Source organism: Mugil cephalus, chromosome 15 (genome assembly GCF_022458985.1).
Source record: "Mugil cephalus isolate CIBA_MC_2020 chromosome 15, CIBA_Mcephalus_1.1, whole genome shotgun sequence".
Lineage (NCBI taxonomy): Eukaryota > Metazoa > Chordata > Actinopteri > Mugiliformes > Mugilidae > Mugil > Mugil cephalus.
The window spans coordinates 20132919-20154270 of NC_061784.1; the positions used below are offsets into that span (position 1 = coordinate 20132919).

The 21352-nt window shown below is 39.8% G+C and overlaps 1 protein-coding gene across 1 annotated transcript; it reads left to right on the forward strand.

Annotated features, from left to right (window-relative positions):
• The first annotated feature begins 1001 nt into the window (after nucleotides 1–1001).
• sar1b (secretion associated, Ras related GTPase 1B) lies at nucleotides 1002–8910 on the forward strand. The gene is made up of 7 exons (XM_047606987.1): nucleotides 1002–1191; nucleotides 3416–3491; nucleotides 5925–6044; nucleotides 6285–6350; nucleotides 6479–6582; nucleotides 7047–7178; nucleotides 8267–8910. Exons 2-7 carry the CDS (start codon nucleotides 3434–3436, stop codon nucleotides 8381–8383), a joined length of 597 nt encoding a protein of 198 aa, XP_047462943.1. The 5' UTR covers nucleotides 1002–1191; nucleotides 3416–3433; the 3' UTR covers nucleotides 8384–8910.
• The last annotated feature ends 12442 nt before the right edge of the window (nucleotides 8911–21352 follow it).

Here is a 21352-nt window from a genome sequence, read left to right on the forward strand (position 1 = left end):
ATTGAGGAAATAAAGGACACAAAGGGAGTTGTAAAGGGAGTATGTACAATTTAAGCATGAGTTATTGATCATGTCATGTAACAATCATCAGCTATATCATGTGTGTGTGTTGTCATTAGATTCTACATGTTTGCTTAGTTGAATGTATGTATCTATCTCTACCCAGCTGGCCTTAGGCAGATGAGTCCCTCCAAATGAGCTGAAGGTTCTGTTTAAGACTCGTTCCTGTTAAAAAGGAGATTTTCTTTTGCCACTGCCATCTTCAGGCTCGCTCTGGAGGTGTTGCAAAGCCTCTTGAGAAAATTTGTGGTGTTATTGACACTATATAAATAAAACTGAATTGAATTGAATGGTCTCACACTCACATATTTAATGCAATTAATGACCATTAATATTGTTTTTTTTTTAATACCATTAATGCCTGACTCCCTCCTACTTGTCTGAGATTTTGACTATGCATGATCATGGTAAGGCCCTGTGTTCTTTGGACCAGATTCTGTTAAAAGTCCCAAAGTACAGACACCCCAGGCTGTGGAACAAACTGCCTCCGGACATTCGCACCACTACTGATCTTGGCCTTTTCAAATCAAAGCTGGAGACTCACGTTTTTTTTTTTTTTTTAGATGGATCAGTTCTGACTAGTGCAGTCTTGTTTTTAAGCATACTTATTTTTATCTATTTTATTAATCCTGGAAGCCTTGTAATACCCTGCAGCACTGTAGCACTTTCAATTCGTGTTTTTATGCATAATTTTTATGTTTTTATGAATTATTTTTATGTATTGTTGTATGACTTTGTTGTAAAGCTGTAAAGGTCCATACAAATCAAATTTGATTATTCATCGATTTATTGGCACAATTTGAACAAGTAATATGAACATTAATAAATATACTCAATGGAAAATAAACAGTAAAACGAGCAGAGGGGGTGGAATTGTAAGATTTGGTTTGTATCAGTTCTCCTGCCGGAATGAAGATGGTGAGACATAAACAGGAAGCGGCTGGGCTCTGGGCTGAGGTCTTGTTGGACAGCCATTGCAGACAGTGTCGTGGCTCAGTAACAAAACACGAAAGAGGAGAGGAAGACCTGGCATTTCGCAGGCTCTCTTGTTTTTTTTGTTGAGCGAGAGACCGATTTACATGACTGTTAGAGCGACTACAATCGGTAAATAAGTCTACGCCTGAATAACGGGTAAGTTTTTAGTTTTTTTTTTTTTAGTTTTTTCTTTTTTTTTTTGGTTTACGCTCTCACCAATAATCCGAACAGCAAATCATCCCGGCTGCTAACGTTGCTATGTTAGCATTGCTAACTCGCTTGTTATCCCCGTTCCTCGAAATACATATCTATATATATTCTTAACCTGGCGTTTACGTTCATCTAACCACAATTATTACTAGACGAAAAATGTATCGCTGTTATATAAATATCCAGTGCCTTTTATACACCGATTAACTTTGCCTCTAGATAACATTTCCCGTAACCCCCTGATGCAACGTCGCCCAATACAGAATATGACACGTAGCTAGTGGCTTCCTGCTAGCCGCTATGCTAGCCGGCCTCACCCTACCATTTTAAATTAGACTTACTCAGGGTATACAGGTCTCAGTTGTTTTCTAATTATAACGATACTCCGGCCTTTTTTGCCGTTTTTATTTTTTGGCTAACGCGGAACCTACATCCATGTAACATTAAAGGTTAGTTACCCTGCTACGTCGATAGATGGTGGTTGTGATAACTGTCTTATTTTGATAGATATATCAAACCACGTTCACTATTATGAGTAATTTTTTTTTACGAGACCCGTAGAAAAATCATAACAACTTCTTGAAATCATAGGGAGGGAAAAAAAAGCAGCCATCATACGAAATGGGGGGAAAAAAGTACCTTGTTTCGTTTTAAATTGGTGACGTTAGCTTTCTCCAAAAAAACTACTGTTGTCATGTTTACACAAGTAAGGAGACACAAACTATTAACTAGATGCTGAAATAAAAATGTACTTCAGTAAGTAGTAGATAAGTGCTTGTAATAAGGGACTACTGGCAAATTGGGTAGCATAAATTTTGACTTAATCACAATGCATGTATTCATAAATCCACCTAAAGTGTTTAACAGTTGTCATGACCTCATCTCATAAGTTTAATGTATAACGGATGCGTCAGTTACCTTTAAGCTAGTTATTATGCACAGTAAATCGTATCTATTGGGCAACTGGTGATGCTTGTTGATAAGTTTGCAGATGCCTTGATAAAAACCAAAAGAATCTGATCCTACTACCTTTAGACAAGCTTTCTCGTGTTGCATGCTGTTATTTGTTCGCTCGCTGCTTTAAACATACAGTTACGGGGTTGTTATTGGCTTCGCTGCTGCATCACCCCACACACATGGGGCTGTCAATTTGCAATGCCAGCCCCACTGTATCGATACAAGCGTGGGAGCACATGGGTCGAGAGAGTACCGGCAGCTGACACAGCTGGATCATCTGTATTTGCATGATCTTGACCTTTGTCTACCTTATACTTTAGCCCTGTAGTTGTTTGCGAGTTGCGTAAGTGAGGCTAGAGGTCGGCTCCAGCTTACCTTGTACTGATGCCTCTACTATCAGTCACGGGAGGAAAGGACATCAAGGTTTCGTGGGGCTGAAGCTGCTTCTTGGTTTAATGAGAGAACAGTCACTGACAGATTTGGTCATATGTTACTCAAAATACAAAATACAAACTCAAATCATTACGGAAGCAACAGTGTTGAGACAACATCAGAAACGAATCCCATTTTATTTTGATTAAAATTCAGTCTGACTAAATTGATCTTAAAGGGCGAAGACTAGGTTTTAGTTCCCAAATCGTTCCTGATGAGGTTTTGATACCTAAGATACTTGTGTTGCCTGTTGAGGGACAGTCAGGTGGTACACAATCAGGACTCTGTGTCTCCTGTCCTACTGTCCTACTGTCCAAAGACTTCTGCTGGAACAGACTAATCATTGGCTCAGAAAAAAAAACACCTATTGTCCTTATCTTAATTAGCTACTATCTATAAGGCTAATGCAATGAGTAGTTAGTGATCCATCACTTGATAGATGGAAGCAGTTTGCATCTCCATGAATATCACTGTTTATGGGGTTTGTGGTACGAGGCACTTATTGGGTTTTATTGCTCTCAATGCCTGTCTCCTTTTATCTGATATTGTTAAATGTGTTTGATTTGTCTCTTGATGTTTTTAGGTATTTCATTTTTTTTTTTAATTTGAGCGCAATGGAGACACAACACAAGACAACTTGTTGCTTCCCTCAGATTTGCTCACCTGCTGTGTTAGTAGATCGTATGGCTAAACTAAAAGCGTTGCTTCAGCTCTTTTGTTCCTCCTTCTGTCTGTACTTGTGTCTTATTGTCCCTGTTTTGTCCCATTTGTCCCTGTTCAGGATTCAACAGCTCCGGATATGTCATTCCTATTTGATTGGATTTATAGCGGTTTCAATAGCGTACTACAGTTTTTAGGTGAGTACTGGGGTTCACACGCACCAACACAAACTCGCAAAAAAATTGAATTCGGTTTATATTGGCAAATCTTGTTAAACAGTAAGCTGGAGAGTGGATTGCTTGAAAGAAAATTTAGTTTGAATGTGATCAAACTAACAGACCTCACGCTCTTAAATGCTAGAAAGTGTGTAGTTCTCGGTAGAGCTCTCCTGTGGATAGTCGCCCTCAGGGAATCCCCAGAACTGTGGGTTCTGAAAGAGCCTTAAGACTCGTGCACAACACTAGTCTTTGTGGCTAGAAATCCATCCCTGTTGGTGTAGAAGTTGATATGAAGAAGCAGAACATTCTTAGATACAGATCTATTGGTTCAGCGGGCCCCATGCCTCAGTTTGCTCATCCACACTGCAAAATTTTAATTATTGGTAAAGTTGTCCTCCTCAATTAAAGCCCCTGTCCTGTTCAGTTCATATTCCAAAGTTGCTGAAAGAATTATTTGTACACTTAAGTTGAATACACTTTCGTGGAATGTTAGCTGTAGTCTGCTGGGACGTTTGTGTGACAGAAGTTATTTTTTCAACACGTGTTTACACACAGATTATTGCTCTTTTAACTCACTGTAGCAGTTTTTCAGGATCATTCCAAGCTGATAGCCAGAGTCAACTTAGTTTATGCAAATTCCTGACCCACTGGAAACTCAGATACAGTGAGATACTAGTGTCTTAAAAAAGAAAAAAAAAACAGAAGAGAGATCTTAGAAAGAAGATATGGGCCTCCAGAAGTGGGGTTCACCCTTGGGAGATACCACATTCATCTGTCCAAACAATGGTTTGCAAGTATAAACACCACAGGGCCATGTAGACGTCGTACTTCTCAGGAAGGAGACATGTTCTGTCTCCTAGCAAACCCAGAACAGTAAGACAAAACAGGCACAAGCATATATATATATATATATATATATACATACTACACCTATCTAAACATAATCTGAGATGCTGCTATGCAAGGAAGTGGCTACTAAAGTTTGATCATTCTAAAGCAAACTTTTGTGTATCTGTTTTTGTGCATCATGCCCACATGAATGCAAACCAGAAATATGTCTCATAAAATCGATTCTACGTAATTATTCATTGCAAAATAAACGATTAAAATAACATTTGTTTGGTCGATGCAGCAGCCTGTACTCTTATAACACGTTTGCTGCAGTGAAAATGAAGCTCATTGAAGCTCACATAGTTTACACAGACTACTTTTTTTTATCTCAAGGTTCTGTGATTGTGCCGTCCCACTGGCCGAAATCCGAAGCATTTTGCAACCAATTGCTTTTCAGAGAGAGAGCGCAAATTACTGTCTGTGATTGAGCTGGGTTGTGAAATCCCTGCCATCATTACCACGCAGTTATAGTAACGTTTTGCTTGACCTAAATTTCCCGTCCAATCCATGGAAGTGCAGCCGTCCGGGAACATCGTGAACTTGAGTGGTTGTGCTGTTGTTTTGTTGGAGCATTTGGGCAAACAAACCTAATTCTGTAAGAAGTGTGTGAGAGTTACCCGTATAATCCAATAATATAAAAAGCATAATTCACACGCTTAATGTCAGTAAATGTGTAAAACTGGAGATGCAACATATTTGGCCAAGGTTTACTCGAACTTCGGACTTCAACTGTAGCTCGAATGTCGCTCTTAGCTATTTGATCAGAGCTCTAAAACGCTCACGCTCATGAGTTTAATTCCCATCTGGACCCCGCATGCTGTTTGTCTTCCAATATTACATGCTGTGCATACATGGAAGACACAAAGGAAACATCTCAAACATGACCTTTCGACGGAGCTTTTAAAAAAATTGTCCGTGGAGAAGTGTCTATTTGAGATCTGGTTCTGTGTAACAGCCTTTCTCCTCCCCGGAGTGCACTGTGCTAGTTTCTGTGTTCAAAGCAGTCGTTCCTGTTCTCCCTGTTTGACACACACAGTGCTGTTGTGAGTAATGATGATGTGCAGTCGCGCTGACTCAGACAGAAGTTTTACAAATCCACTGGGTATCACTTTGTTGACTCAGCGTGGTCAACACAAAGCCTTGTGATCTCGTCAAGAAAGTTGAGGAGGGAGTGGCCTCGGTGTGCTCCTTTTTTTATCCCGTAGTCAATTGTTAGGTTTATTTTTGAATAGTTTTATTTATTTATTTTTTAATAATTAATTACTTTGGGACATTTAGTTTCATCTAATAGGGACACAATCTGCAAGAGGAGCTCTGTCACCAGAGTGAAGTCGATTTATATGTGAGAATTAAATATCCTGTGCATTCCTGAGGACATGTCTGGGCTTGGATGCTCTTTTTTTTTTCCCCATGTGTCACCTACAATTTGAGATGGATATTTTTTGTGTGTAATATATGAAAATATCTTTTTTTTTTTTTTTTTTTTTTTTAAATTAATTAATTCTTATTATTTTTATTCAGGACTGTACAAGAAATCTGGCAAGTTAGTATTTCTTGGCCTGGACAATGCTGGCAAAACGACGCTACTGCACATGCTCAAAGATGACAGATTGGGACAGCATGTGCCAACTTTACACCCAAGTGAGTCGATGCCACTCTGTCGCACACACACACACACACGTCCACACATGTTCACTCTGTTGTGCGTCAAAAGATTATTTAGGCAGATTGTTCTGACATTTACATTCGTCTTCTTCTGTGAACGCTGCTGAATGGGTGTAGACTACACATAGTGTACATATGCGCCTCATATGCAAATGCGCTAAACTAACACGTGTCATGAATTTTAAGACTCGCTATCATTTTTCTCTTCTCCTCCAGCCTCAGAAGAGCTGACGATTGCTGGCATGACTTTCACCACCTTTGACCTTGGAGGCCACGCACAAGGTTTGTGTTTGTGTGACCCAATAACTTTGTTTGTTTTTTTATTGTTATTGTGCGAATAGACGAAGGAAATTCTGTCCTTCACACAGTGCGTCTAATAAACGTTGACTGATTAAACTTTGTTCACGCAGCCCGCAGAGTGTGGAAAAACTACCTCCCCGCCATTAATGGCATCGTCTTCCTTGTGGATTGTGCGGACCACCTGCGATTGGGTGAATCAAAAACAGAACTTGATGTAAGTGCTGATGACAGGAGCAAAAGATGAGCTCGCGGTTGATAAATTGGTTTCAGGATGTAGAATGAAATTAAATGCTGCCCGTCCAAGTTGTTTAGTGCCGAGAAGGAACGACATATTTTGCCATTTTCTCTGAAAGGAGCACGTTTCACCTTTTAGCACCAACGTGTAATAATTGTGCAAAAACGAATCAATTTTTAGACATGATGAAACTACGGCAGCCACAGTAGCTCATTGTTTTAATTGTAAATGACTCTCTCTGTGATACATTTCTTATTCAAATCCAGACTCAGAACCTATTACTTTGATCTGCTTTTATGCTTTTTGCATTGTACGTTATTATTATTATTACTCTTACTCTGATACAGGGACTTAATTGAATCACAGGTTGATGATGAGCTATGGTGAAGTATCAGAGCGCCGGTTTTGTTTTTGAGGTTTTAACCCCTCGTCTACCCGTGCAGGCGTTAATGACAGACGAGACCATTGGAAATGTGCCTATCCTGATCCTGGGCAACAAGATCGACAGACAGGAAGCCATCAGTGAGGAGAGGCTGAGAGAAATTTTTGGATTGTATGGACAGACGACAGGCAAGGTGAGTGGACCGAAGACTTATCTTCAGAAGTTAGACAGGTCCCTAAAGCAAACACAAGGAGGGATATGTCACTCTCAGGCAAGGCTGCAGGAAGATGAGCCCTCTGATACACAATAATGAAAAATGACCAGAGAGATTTATTGGTGCTTAAAAGGCTGATTTAAAGACGAGTAAACCTCTCGCTCTAGCGAGGGCCTTCCTTGTTTTTCTCCTTTTAACATTCCCTCTCATGCCTTGAAGGCAAGGAGTGTTCGGCTTGCAACATTTTGCAACATACCACTGGATTTTACTACATCCTATGCAGCGGTCCTTTAAAAAGTAACTAAACATCTTGTTTCATATTCAGCATTCACGACATCGGACAGAGTGGCTCTTTTTTCCTCGTTAAAGGGACCTTTTTAGTATTTAGTAGAGACGAGACGTTCGACACTGAGGCTCAGAAGCCTTTTTCAAAACACATCCCACAAGCACAATGCTCTCATGCATATATTACCTTTATTTCAACACAAAGAAGTACCTCTACAGCGTTTAATTTGAATACTTTAACACCATGTGGCACATTACAACCACGTCCTCTTAACTCTTTAAAACCGAAACCGTTAAAGCACGTGGTTTTTAATTTACCGTAACTCACAGTGGTTTTTTGCGCTGTTGATGGTGTTCAAAGTGTGGCTGAACACTGGGAAGCTGCTGTGCATCGTCGCTACTGTAATGGCAGCTTTTTTCCTTCAGAAAGCACAACTTTCCAGTGTTCAGCCACACTTACAACTCTGTCCATCGAGTAATTCAAATACTGGCTGGAAAGGTACATCATCCAAATCCAGGGACGTCCTTGTGATCGTTAACATCATAAGCAGTTTCTGATCTCACTTCACTGCAAAAATATGCGAAATGTTGACACAGCTGCTAAATAGTGACTTGACTGATGTGGGAATCATTAGGAAGTTCGTGACTGGCCACTAGATGTCGCCGGTAGGGTCCTTTTTTTTTTTTTTTTCCAGGAAGAAGCCCCAGAAGCTTCACGAGGCTTCCTCCGCTCCCGTCTCTCGTGCTCAGCGTGACGTTTTCCCGCTGCTTTTTCCCCTCAGGGCAACATTCCCATGAAGGAGCTGAACACGAGACCACTGGAGGTGTTCATGTGCAGCGTGCTGAAGAGGCAGGGCTACGGCGAGGGCTTCCGCTGGCTCTCCCAGTACATCGACTAAAAAAAAAAGCAGCAGAGCCCCCGTTAACGCACACCGACATCACCACCAACCACCAACCACCACCACCACCGCCGCCGCCACCAAGGAGGAGGAGGGGGGGGGAGGGCGTTAAATCCAACCGCTCAAGACGCCCACCGTTACCACCAGTACCATCATACTCAGCCCCATGTTTGGTTAATCGAGCCGCCACCTTCAGAGAAACCAGTACAACTTGATCCCAATAGACTTTTATTGGTCGAACATTTGGTTCCGCACTTACAGCCTCCATACCTGTACGCGCGCACACACACATTTGTTTTTTCCGTCTCTCTTTGTTTTTCTAAGAGAGTAACATATATATATAGCATTGGTTCCACAGCAAAGGGTGTTCAAATTCCAACAGATGAATCTTTTCTATATCGTGTCTGTCGTTTGCTGCCCTCTCTTCTCCCCCTCTCTCGCCTCCCCGCCATCTGTTGAGTGTGACGATAGATGCATTATAACTGTAACTCTGTACACGACTCCATTGATATATCAACGAACCCCCCCCCCCCCCCCCCCCCCCCCCCCCCCCCCCCCGGCGCCTCTTCCCCCTCTTCGTTTTGAGCTATATAAAAAAAAAAGAAAAAAGAGAGAGCGACATAGTTGTATACATTGCAGTACACTTTTTTAACAGTAAAGACTTTCATTCAACATTGTATTTAATCACAGCGTTTTTTTTTGTTTTTGTTTTTGTTTTGTTTTTTTAAAAAAAAAACCATGGGTTAAATAAATAAAAAGGTGCGGCCGCGTATACAGTCCTCGCTATAGACGTGTGGCTGTTTTTCGCCCGTTTAACGAGATGGATCCGTGCGTTTATCTTATCAGAAACTAGACCCGTTTCTTTATCTTACTGGGACGTCGCCTTTATTCCAGGCGTCTGTCCCGTAGGACTTAAAGGATCCGGGGCTCCCTTTTTTTTTTTTTTTTTTTTTTTTAAAGAGAAGCATGAGGGTGGTAGTTATAACGAATGGGAAGAGATTTTTAATAGAAAAATAATACAAGCTGGCAAGGTTTGGTGAGATCCTGTAGATAGCACAGCAGTCAGTCAGCGGATGCAAAGAGAACTATTTAAGTAAATAAAACCTTGCAATAAACAAATAGCTTGATAATAACGCGCAGCGAGAGACGACGGGAGGAATGGACGCACGGTTGTAACATCTAGTAGTCGTCAGTAGTAAGAGTCCACACTACAGGTGTGTTTTCCAGCTTTTTTTTTTCTTCCGTTTTTGTTTTTACAGGGTGAATCTAGTGACCAAGCTAAACCAGACAGACACCGTCCCATAGTGGGAACAGGTACTAGACAGGCCTGAGACGCCTCGAAGAAAGGGACCATATATGTATGAAATGTACACGAACACCGTACATGGATTTTGTATTTATGAAGTGGTATCCTTTGATCTATGTGCATTACCGGAATCTATTATGCATGCCTTGTTCTTTTTTGATTTTTAACGACCATTAACTCTAGAGAGAACAACAGGAGGGAGGAAGATGCCAAAATTTACAATAAGAGACGATCGTCTTGTTTTTTTTTTTTTTGTTTGTCTTTTTTTTTTTAAAGGAAACAATGGAGTTGTGCAGAATACACTCTTTTTCTTTCCCTGTCCCTTTGTGTCTCTTTTCATTCCCTCATTGACAACGTAATGAGCTGTTCCAACAAGGGTGGGACCTGCTGTTGTTTGCATCGTTAAAAAAAATAAATAAATAAAAAAATAAAAATGTAATAAATGTTTGCAATGAATAACAGGCTTTAACATTGATCACCAGTGCAGACTGATTTATTTTTGTTTGTTTGTTTTTTTTTGTCAGTTTTTCAGTGAGTAGTTATGGATATATTCAGATTTTACTACAATAAAAAGTACCAGTCAAACGGTTTAAAAACATTTCGTCAAACACGTCCTGGATTCAACATCTTGTTCAAAGTGGCTCCTGTGACCTGCAGGGTATGAGATTTATTAGATGGTTCACATGGTCTGGTTTTATTATACGGCACTTTTCTACTGAAGTTCAGCAGTGGCGTCATAATTAACATTCCTACCTTTAGCAATTAAAACTCCAACAAAAATGATCACAATAAAAAAATAAAAATAAAAAAAATCTCAAGTTCACGTGTCAGGTACTTTGTTTGACTACCACTTTAAATAAAACAATGCCCCACCCCACATATACATCCAGAATACCTGTCACACGACTGTGGAGAAATATGTGGAGCATCATATAATGTCGGGGAAGAGATGTACATGTTTAAGTGGCTTTATATCGTTTCTTAGTACAGATTCTTCTTATCTGTAACATTTGGTATGAAAAACTATTATCAAGATTAATAACGTATATTATGTCAGGGCCAGTGTCCGTGTCAGTGCCTCAATTAAAGTAGGGAAAGTCATTAAATAAGAAAAAGAAGAAAGAATGATGTTAATCATATAATTAGAGACGTTAAACAATGAATGGAGTCAAACTGACCCCAAAGATAAATAACAGGAGGGTTAATGGGGAAGAAAAAAATAATTAAATGGAATGGGAAGATGATGAAGATAAATATGTAAACAGACTGGGGTCTATGAATTATATATTTGGATTTGCTTGTAAATCACTGGAGAGTTTATGGGTGTTGTATTAATGTAAAATCACAATCAAAATCAGAAAATGTTTAAAGAAATTTCCACCTTTGTGTTCTCTCAATATTACAGCATTAATATTTACATTAGAAAGTTTTTGTACAGTTACATATAACAGCATGTAACTGGCTGTTTAGCTTCAATACGAGCACTGAGCACTGGAGCCACTAGGTGGCAGACATAACATAAACAAAAAAAACTACTCCTTTATGACAGGAAATATTATTTAGAATAAGGACAAATTAGTCTTTTGAACAGGGAACCAGTTTTTGCCGCTGACGGGTGAAATAAATATTATATAACATTAACCATCTTGTGACAATTCAATGTTCTGCTGGGAAACTTTTGGACCTGGCATTTATGTGGATGTTACTTAGACACGTATCAGGAACCCCCCCCCCACAAACTGAAAAAACATGAACAAGGTGTTGACCTGGCCTCCACATTCACTAGATCCCAAACTGATCAAGTATCTGTGGGATGATCCACAGAGAGAGGCCCCTCCCCTCAGCCTAAGGCTTATCGATCAACTTAACTAAACACATTTATAGAAGCGTATTGTATCTTATATACAGCAGGTAAAATAAGTATTGAGCACGAATTTTCCATAGTAAATTTATTTCTAAATGTGCTAATGACATGAAATTTTCACCAGGTGTTGGTAACAACCCAAGTAATCCATACATACAAAGAAACCAAAACAAATAAGTTCAGAAACTAAGTTATGTGTAATAATGTGAAATGACCCAGGAAAAAGGTATTGAACATATTTAAGCCTTTGTTGGTAATGAAGCTTCAAGACGCCTCCTGTATGGAGGAACTAGTCACATCATTGCTCAGGTGTGACTTTGGCTCATTCTTGCACACAATCTTTAGTTCTTTCCATAGATTTTCAATTGCATTGAAGTCAGGTGATTGGGGCCGTTCTAGCAGCTTTATTTTCTTTCTCTGAAGCCAGTTGAGAGTTTTCTTGGCTCTGTGTTTGGGATCGTCGTCATGCTGAAATGTCCACCCTCGTTTAATCGCCATCATTCTGGTAGATGGCAGCAGATTCCTCTCAACAGTGTCTCAAACATTTTTCCATTCATCCTCCCTTCAGTTATATGAAGTTTGCCAGCACCACATGCAGAAAAACAGCCCCACACCACGATGTTCCCACCTCCAAACTCCACTGTCCGTATGGTGTTTTTGGGGTGATGTGCAGTGCATGTTGTCCTCCAAACATAGTGTGTGTTGTGGCACTCAAAGAGTTCAGTTTGCTCTCATCTGACCAGACTACGTTCTCCCAGTATTTTACAGGCTTGTCCAAATGTTGTGCAGCAAACTTTAAACGAGCTTGAACGTGCTTTTTCTTCAGAAATGGAGTCTTGCGTGGTGAGCGCGCATACAGGCCACGGCCATTGAGTGCATTGCTTATTGTTTTCTTTGAAGTGGTGTTTGGTTCTTGGACAACTCTTCTGATAATTCTTTTCACTCCTCTGTCAGAAACCTCACGAGGAACACCTGGTCGTGGCCGGTTTATGGTCGAATCTTCCAGATTATGCCCCCCAACAGTGTTCACTGGAACGCTGAGAAGTTTAGAAATCCTTCTATAACCAACACCATCAGAATATTTTTGCAACAATAAGGTTGTGAAGGTTCTTTGCTTTCACCCATCATGAGATGTTCTTTGCATGGGACCTCGGTGATGACACACCTTTTTATAGGCCGTCAGTTTAGACTGAACCAGCTGATGTTCATTTGCACTGACAAGGGACAGGACGGTTTTCTGATCACTGATAGGTTTCAGCTGGTGTCTTGGCTTTCCACGCCTTTTTCCACCTCCCTTTCTGAGTGTATTCAATACTTTTTTCCAGTGTCATTTCACATAATTCCCAAACTTATTTGTTTTGGTGGAAATTTCATGTCAATGGCGCCTTTAGAAATCTATATCTATCTATATATATCTATCTATAGGTCATCCATGTCTTTCTTGTGCACATTACAGCATCCTTGAGTCACAATATCAGCCACACAGACTCCCACAGCGATGACCGGAGAGAAAACCACCAGGACGACAGCCAGCAGCAGATGTCCACACACCCAACAGTGTGCACCTTTCACCCTGTCGCCACCACCTCCTCCTCCTCCTCCTCCTCCCTCCAGGGCTGCACTCACAGTGGGCACCGAAGCTCCGGGTCTGGGCTGAGGTCCGAGACATTTGTGCTGAGAGCTGGAACGAGTCTGCGATCCCTGCGACCGTCCTGGCAGACGCGCGGTCTGCAGAGGCCTCACGCTGTCTGTGTGGCTGAGGGAAAGACTGGACGGATCCGAGGGGATCGCCAGACCGGCCTGGCCCGACCGAGATGCTGGGGGGCGGCACGGGCTCTCTGATGATCCCAGTTCGAGTGAGGACTGACTTGGCATGATGCAGGAGCACTTTAAATGACGGAAAGGAAATCCTTTAAAGCCGTTATGGGACTCAATAAAATAAATAGAAGAAGAAAAGCCAAAACAGCAGTGTTAAACTTATTTCTGTGTATTAGTTCTTACCTCACTGCACATACTGGATGAGAAGTTTCACGCCGCTCAGTGGAAGAAAGTGACACCTCCAGTTTTCCTCTCACACAGATTTTAATGACATGAGACACCGGGGGGAGGTGACTTCCCATTACTGCTGGATTTTTCTCTTGCACCTGAAGTTAACGGAAAAGGGATTAGACATTCAGATATTTTAATGCGGAAATGTTATTTGATATTGTTTAACCTCCCGAGACCTTGTTTCCTCATATGGGGACGTTAAGTTTTAGGTTTGTGGCAGCTTATTCTGCCTCATATAAACTATTATCCTCTTAGCTAGATGCTAGTTGGTACGGAAGAGTATTAGGGCCGCCCGTGAGGAAAAAGAAATAGAGGAGGTAGATTTTTTTTCATCATACACTTTGAGAAAAACGTCGAAATTTCAAGAATAAATTCAAAATTTCAAGAAAAAAGTCAAAATTTCAAGAAAAAAGTTAAAATTTCAAGGAAAAAAAAGAAAGTAGAAAGTAGAAAGGTTTGTGGCAGCTTATTCAGCCTCATATAAACTTTTATCCTCTTAGCTAGTTGCTAATTGGTATGGAAGAATATTCGGGCCACCCATGAAAAAAAAATAGAGGACGTAGATTTTTTTTCATCATGCACTTTGAGAGAAAAGTCTAAATTTCAAGAATAAAGTCAAAATTTCGAGAAAAAAAGAATGAGAGTAGAAAGTAGACCTTTAAACCAGAAGTACATGCATCTGTTCTCGGCATCAGGACTCTATGGGTGGATAGGGACACACTCCTGAGCCTTGGAGTTTAAATCCAGTTTACATCTACTTTCTCCTTTTTTTCTCATGGGTGGCCCCAATACTCTTCCATAAGTTGGTGTAAAACCATGATATCGTTCATTTCAGTGGATTTATTTTACAGCTGATAACAAACATAACAAAAGTGGACAAGAATCAAAACCTCATCAGATTTTACAGTTTAAACATTTATGTTTTTTAACTTTGCTAGTTCAACATGATGCACCAAGTCTATCAACAGTAACGAACTATAACTTCGCTAATTAGCAGGAACCCGATTGAGGACGTTGGGACTTCATTATTAGCTATTTTGCTTCAGACATGACAGTTAACACATTTATATTTTGTTACATATTTGTGATTTTATTATAATATTGAGTGTAATAATCCCTGTGTCCACACATGAGGACATATTTAAATTTTTTTCCCCAAAAAAACTACTTCCTGTTCAAAGATCCTGCTTAGTTTTTATCGTACATAAGGCCTACTTATCCCGAATAAAGAGAATGGAGGAATTAAAAATGCACAGCAAACTAAAGCTCAGGTCTCAGGAGGTTAAAAGAAAAGAAAAAAAAACATTTTCTGTCGCCAGATTTCCAGGTGTGTTTTTAATTCCGGGGTCAAACTGGACATCTAGTTGTGTTTATGAAGAAACTAGCTTATTAACTGGCCTACACAACAGTGGCTGGTAGGGTCGTGGAAGTGAAGTTACTAGTTGATCATTAATTCAAAAATGGTTTGCTGTTTGACCCACTTACTGTGTTATTCTCAACCACAACGATAGTGCGTCTGTTGAGGTCATTACTATCCCCCTTCTTTGTGATTTACTGGACACAAGTGCCTTAGGGTTACGTAAGAGGAGACACTGTCTAGGTGTTTGGCGTCACAGAGAGAGGCCTTTTCCTATTTTTGTGTGAGCACTTGTGTGACAGGAATGTGGTTTGGTTATGGTCATCTTCATGAGCATTTATGCAAAGTGGACATTTGTATTCTTAACTTTGGGAAGCCAGCAAATCGCATGACAGGCTCTGTCTTTGCTAACTCTAAACGTTTATGTGCCCAGAGTGCTATCGATCAGACAATTTCCATCACAAGGTTTTTATAATAAAATGAGAATATAAACAATTCACATTCTCATAGCTAAGAGATGAATATTTGCTAGAGAGACTGAACACTACCAGCTTTTTAATATTTAAATACTATTACTGAGAAACTGAGAACTGAGAAACTGAAAAAAAAAAGAACTGGAGATTAATATCGCACATGAAACCAAAAGCGAACAAAGACTTTTCTTACACTTCCTCCCATGGTTTACCACCACCTTCAGCATCTTTTAAGGTCACAGACACTTCTGATTGCATCTAGGTCACACATGGTTAGTACATACGCAACATTATGAAATAGGACGGGAAATATTCCGCCTCATCTCCGCAGTATGTTGACCCACGGTGAGATATTGGAGATAAGATGGGGAAATTTTCTCTTGTGCACATTTTCTCTTGTGCACATTTTCTCATGCGAACTTTGATGTCATTTTTGTATTTCTGTAAAAAAAAAAAAAAAAAAACCTGCCCCCAACCAGAAAAAAAAACACCTTTCTGGTTAATAGTTCAAATTACAGACGTGTACAAGCAAAAGATTAGAATAGATTTACAAAGTGTTGTTAAGAATAATAATACGGCAAGAAGAGATTTAAAAGTAGACAATACATTTGCTGGGCTAATATTACTAGGTAGGGCAGACGTTAGGCTTAGGCTTAGCTTAAATTAACAACGTTACGACCCCGGCTCAGAGGCCACAACGTAAAGTGAAGACATGATGGAGTAAAGGTTTATTTCATTTCACAACACAACAGCAACAGGTGTGACATGGTGAACTTCTACAGTGGCAAAGTGGTCGTATTCTGCCTCTTCAACAAGGCTCTTTATTCACATCTTCCCAGGTGTGGCTGGTTGATTTAACACAATCACTGCAAGGCTAGTGGAGGTGCAGAAAGGCGTAACAACAAATCAGTTCTCATGATTCATTCTAAAACTCACAGGTAGCCAGTATCAGGGAGAAGAGGTCCTTTATGCCCTCAGCAGTCACACTCTTTAACTTCAGCATTTCTTAGCAATGCTGTGGCTGAGCTTCTTTTCCTGTGCACATGAAGAACATAATACATCCAACATCTGTTGTCTTTATTCATGATTTTCATGAATGTCATTATGTGTATTCAGCCTCCTTACCGCTTCAACCTTCGATTAACACAAATTGTTTTATTTGTAGTTGCTGATTTTTTTGGTTTGCTACATAAACCTGATGCAATATATTTTTTGTGCCTTTACATATTTACTTTTATATAGTTTCTCTTGTCTTAACCTTATTCTATTTTTTGTATTTTGTGGTGGTGTTCCCTGAATCGTATCTTATGTTATCGTATCGTATCGGATCTTATCATATCAAGTGCACTGCAAAAAGTCCTATCGTATCGTATCGTATGAAGTGTACTGCAAAAAGTCCTATCTTATCATATTGTATCTGTCGTATTGTATTGTATCTTATCAAGTGCACTGCAAAAAATCATCTTATCTTATTGTATCTTATCATATCATATTGTATCAAGTGCAGTGCAAAAAGTCCTACTGTATCGTATCGTATTGTATCGTATCGTATCGTATCGTAGCGTAGCATAGCGTAGCGTATCGTATCGTATCGTATCGTAGCGTAGCGTAGCATAGCGTATTGTATCGTAGTAAGCAGTGCACTTGGTACAAGTGCTAAGATAGGACAAAAAGTCCTATCTTATCTTATTTTTATGAAGTGCACTGCAGTCAGTAAGTCTGTAAGACAATGTTCATAACTGTAAGATGCTGAAACTAGTCGACTGAATCATAACGACTGCACTCATGACATATCTTAGCCACCAGTGTAGTCAAAAAGTTCTTGTTCGTGATTAAGCCGATATTAGGAAGGAGCAGTTAGGTGCAGTTTGTAGATCAAATGCTACATGCAGTGGGTCATTCTTGTAAATTAAGGTTGTGCACAATTTGAGGGAAAAAAATGACTTTAGTTGAAGCATAAAATTAACTCATAGGACATTTTAGCATATTAGGCCCCCATTAGGTTCACTTTGTCAAGATTCTTGCAGCTGGAGAAATCTGAGAGAAAATCTCTCAACTTTCAACCTGAACTTTAAGCTTGGTCATTTCTAAATGACTGGTGGGGAAGTTGAGGTCTGACAATGAGCAAACAGAAACCTAAACAACCCACCAGTCATCTAGAGCCAAAGAATCCACTACAATGAGCGGCGAGTTGTCAACTGTCCACCTAACTTCGTTTTTAGATTTGTTGTTTCTTTTTGGTTTCAGGTTTCTGTTCGTTTGTTCCTGAGAAGTATGTGCGTGTTTCAGTGAAGCGTTTGCTCATTCCTCTTATTTTGAAACTCGGATAACAGTTCTTCATGTGCCAGTAACAGTCTGGGAGTCTCCCAAATATCAAATGATACCGAAAACAAACAACAACAAAAAATCTCTTGTGATCTTTATTCGAGTAATGAAGTGCACCTATTATTATGCCTTATTTTACAGTAATTTATGGGTGGCAGCAATTACAGTATGTCTGCATATCACTCAGTCTTGTTAAAGATTATAATCAGCTGCTGGCAGTTAATCACTCTGTCCCCAGGAATCCACCTGATTTGTTTCAGTCCCTTGCAAACCCGACTTATTTTTAGTCACAACTCACTCGCCGCCTTTGTCCGATTTGGAGTAAGGCCGCAGGTGTAGTCGGAGAATGGCAAATAGCCGTTAAAATTGGAAGAAGACAATGGATTTAAAATGGGGAAAGACACGCACAGGTTCTACGGTAAACCCTTTTATTGTGTGGGACCTTCTAAAAATAAAAACCTTCGGAGGAACTTCGTGAGTGTGCGAGGGATTACTAAAGAAACAAAGCTTCCTGCTTCCTTTTCACAGTGGAAATAGTCTGTTTGTGACACTAAGAACACGGTTGTACATGTAAATGATATTGAAGATTAAAACAGCAGCTATTGTAAACCGACAATCAGTGTGAGATCAAATTGTAACCCCATTGACATTCACTGTATTCCATTTGTCGGATAAGTAATAAGATTATTTTAATGGATTCTGGGAGATACACAGTATAACCCATTCCCATGAAAGCAATGTCTATGGGATTCCTTGAGGAGCATTTCTCTACTTTGGCAAACAGTGATCAGCCACAACATTATGACCACTGACAGGAGAAGTGAATAACATCGACCATCTTGTAACAATTCAGTGTTCTGCTGGGAAACTTGTGGACCTGGCATTCATTGGTGTGGATGTTACTTGGACATGTATCACCCAAGACAGACAGCACCCACCTAGATGACACACAGTAGATTAACATGAGAACACCAGTGTACTATCATTCTCTGACGAGTCACCACTGTTTTTCAGGCACAATGAAGACCTCCACACAATATCAGGAAGGTGTTCATAATGTTATACCTGGTCGGTGTGAATGTCTTTAAATAATTTTACTCAAGAATAAAGTGATTTGCCTTTTTTGGCCAAAGCCACCGAACAGTTTTTTTGGCCATCATTTCAGAACACGTGTGTTAATTGCAACATCATTTCCCACAAATCTCCAACAGCACGAAATGCAGACATTTCCACGACATACTGGATATTATGAGCCCGGACACAGATGTAAACTGCATTTTGACTAGTTGAGGCAACAGCTGCGAGGCGGTAATTCTGGTTTCGTTCTATGTGTTTTAATCTCCACAATATCTTGGAGGTCACAGAGGGCTGAATAATCTCCTCTTGTATATATTCCTCTGCTGTTTTTCAGTCACCTTCTGTCTGGTAAATATTTCTGAAAATGAGGCAAACACATGCACGCTCACACGCCACAAAAAAGAAAAAAAACAAAACACCGGAGGCTATTTATAGTAGGATCTGTAGCGGGGGGTGTACGCAGGCCATGGAGATGTGTCCTTCAGCGCCGCTGAGAACAATGCTGCGTGCCAGACTCGAACACACACACACAAACCTGATGTAGAAACCTGCACGCATGTACACAAATACACACAGGTTAGCGCACATAGTAGAGGCAGACACCAAGAAAAGGGCGAGCAAACTTTCTACGCCTCTGTGCCTGCACTTTGCAGTCTCGTTTTTCCACCAGTGACAAATACGTGAGAGGATGCTATTAACAACAGTTATCTCTGATCTGATAAAACCAGCAGTCTTTACATCAGGGGTCTTCAACGTTCATCAAACTGATGAGAGATTAAGTAAGGACCCCCTATGTTAAACTCGGCCTAGTGCTATCTTTAAAAATAAACATTATCATCATTTCGCATTGAATATTAAGCTATTTAAACAGGTTCAAATATTCTTTTTTTTTTATTATTTCAAACATGTGCAACAGTAGAGTGGCCGTGCACCTGACATAATCATACTTATCATGCACTGTTAGCTTCTCTTCTGCAAATATTGCAGCGTGCGCCTGAGATTTCACCTGGGGACTGAATATGCAGCGTGTAATATGCTTCCTCGTGATTGGCTCAGCAGCGATGGGGGTGGGGCCTACTGTGTATAGGATTCTTAGATTGACAGGTCTAGTGTGGCGCGCTGTGGAAAACGGTGCGCTGGTGAGACAGCTCCTGTATCGCGTAATGACAGAAAGATAACTTCTTGTAGCTCCGTTTATCCCTAAAATCTGTTGGACTCATGTTAATGTTTATTGAAATAAATTTACATTTTGGGGTGAAAATTGTGGGGGGAAAATATACAAAAATGTGCAATCAACCAACCCCAACCCCTTGCAGTACTTCCACGGACCCCCTAGGGGTCGCTGACCCCCTGTTGAAGACCTTTACTTTAGATTACGAGAATAAAAATATGTTGTTGAATATTCTCCACTGTTGCAACAGTGAGAATTATATTAATTTTACATGTGACCTAAATTTGCGAAAAAATGTCAAGTGCTCTTGACTAGTTTAACTAAATGAGCCTCTTTTATTTATTTATTTATTTTTTGTAGATGAAAGTTCAAATTTGCACAAATTAAGGCCAACACTTTATTTTTTACAGGTCCCTTCTAATTAATTTAGAAGCGAGCTAATATTTAACTGTAAACCGACTTTCACAGGAAACTCTATATCCATAGGAAATTAAACATCCTGGGAAATTATTTGGAAATTACAGGGTTACTACGATAAATAAGTAATTAACTGTGCATTACTAATTACTAATGCAATAATGAGTGCAGGGAATGTACCGCTGCTCACACTAATATTAGATTAGATATTATTGATCCACAAGGGAAATTGCTTGGTTACAGTAGCTCAGTTGCACAGAAAAAAAAAAAACACTCGTAAAAACAAAAATAGATGTAAGACAGTTGAAAATAAATACTTAAAAATAAAGTAAATAGAATAAAATACAAATAATAAGAAAAAAACTAATAGAATAAAGGAAATAGAATATTTTTATATCTACAGATCTACAAGAAATAGATATAAGCACATCCTGTATACATAGGAGTTATAAGTAGGTATCTGTTAAACGTCGCTGATAAAGTAAACGATGACCTAATACATATTTAAATGAACACTTATTTATATCATAGTGATATAAAGTCCAACGTCCATCGGTGGTTATTTAGTAGCATCGTAAAAAGCATTTTGGGAATCATGTTTTATGGTCCTTTAATGTTTGAACATGAAAAACATATCCTCGTTTTATGAGGGTAGTATATGCAAAGAGTCTACTTATTATATGGTTTCTGTTATGAAGAAACGCTGTGTCATTTGTCACAATACAAGAGTGAGGAAGGTGTTGTACGCCGCCTTTGCACCGGTGGCGTAATAACGTCTAGCTTTTATGGCATTTAGGAGTTGAAGTGGTTGCTAATGGCTCTGTGGTGGGAGTGTAACACAGTGTAAAGTGTCCAATCATGTCACACCACCAGGGGGCAGTACAGGCAGGCAGCTGAGAGTCTCTATCTCTTCTGATTCTATTTTCTGTG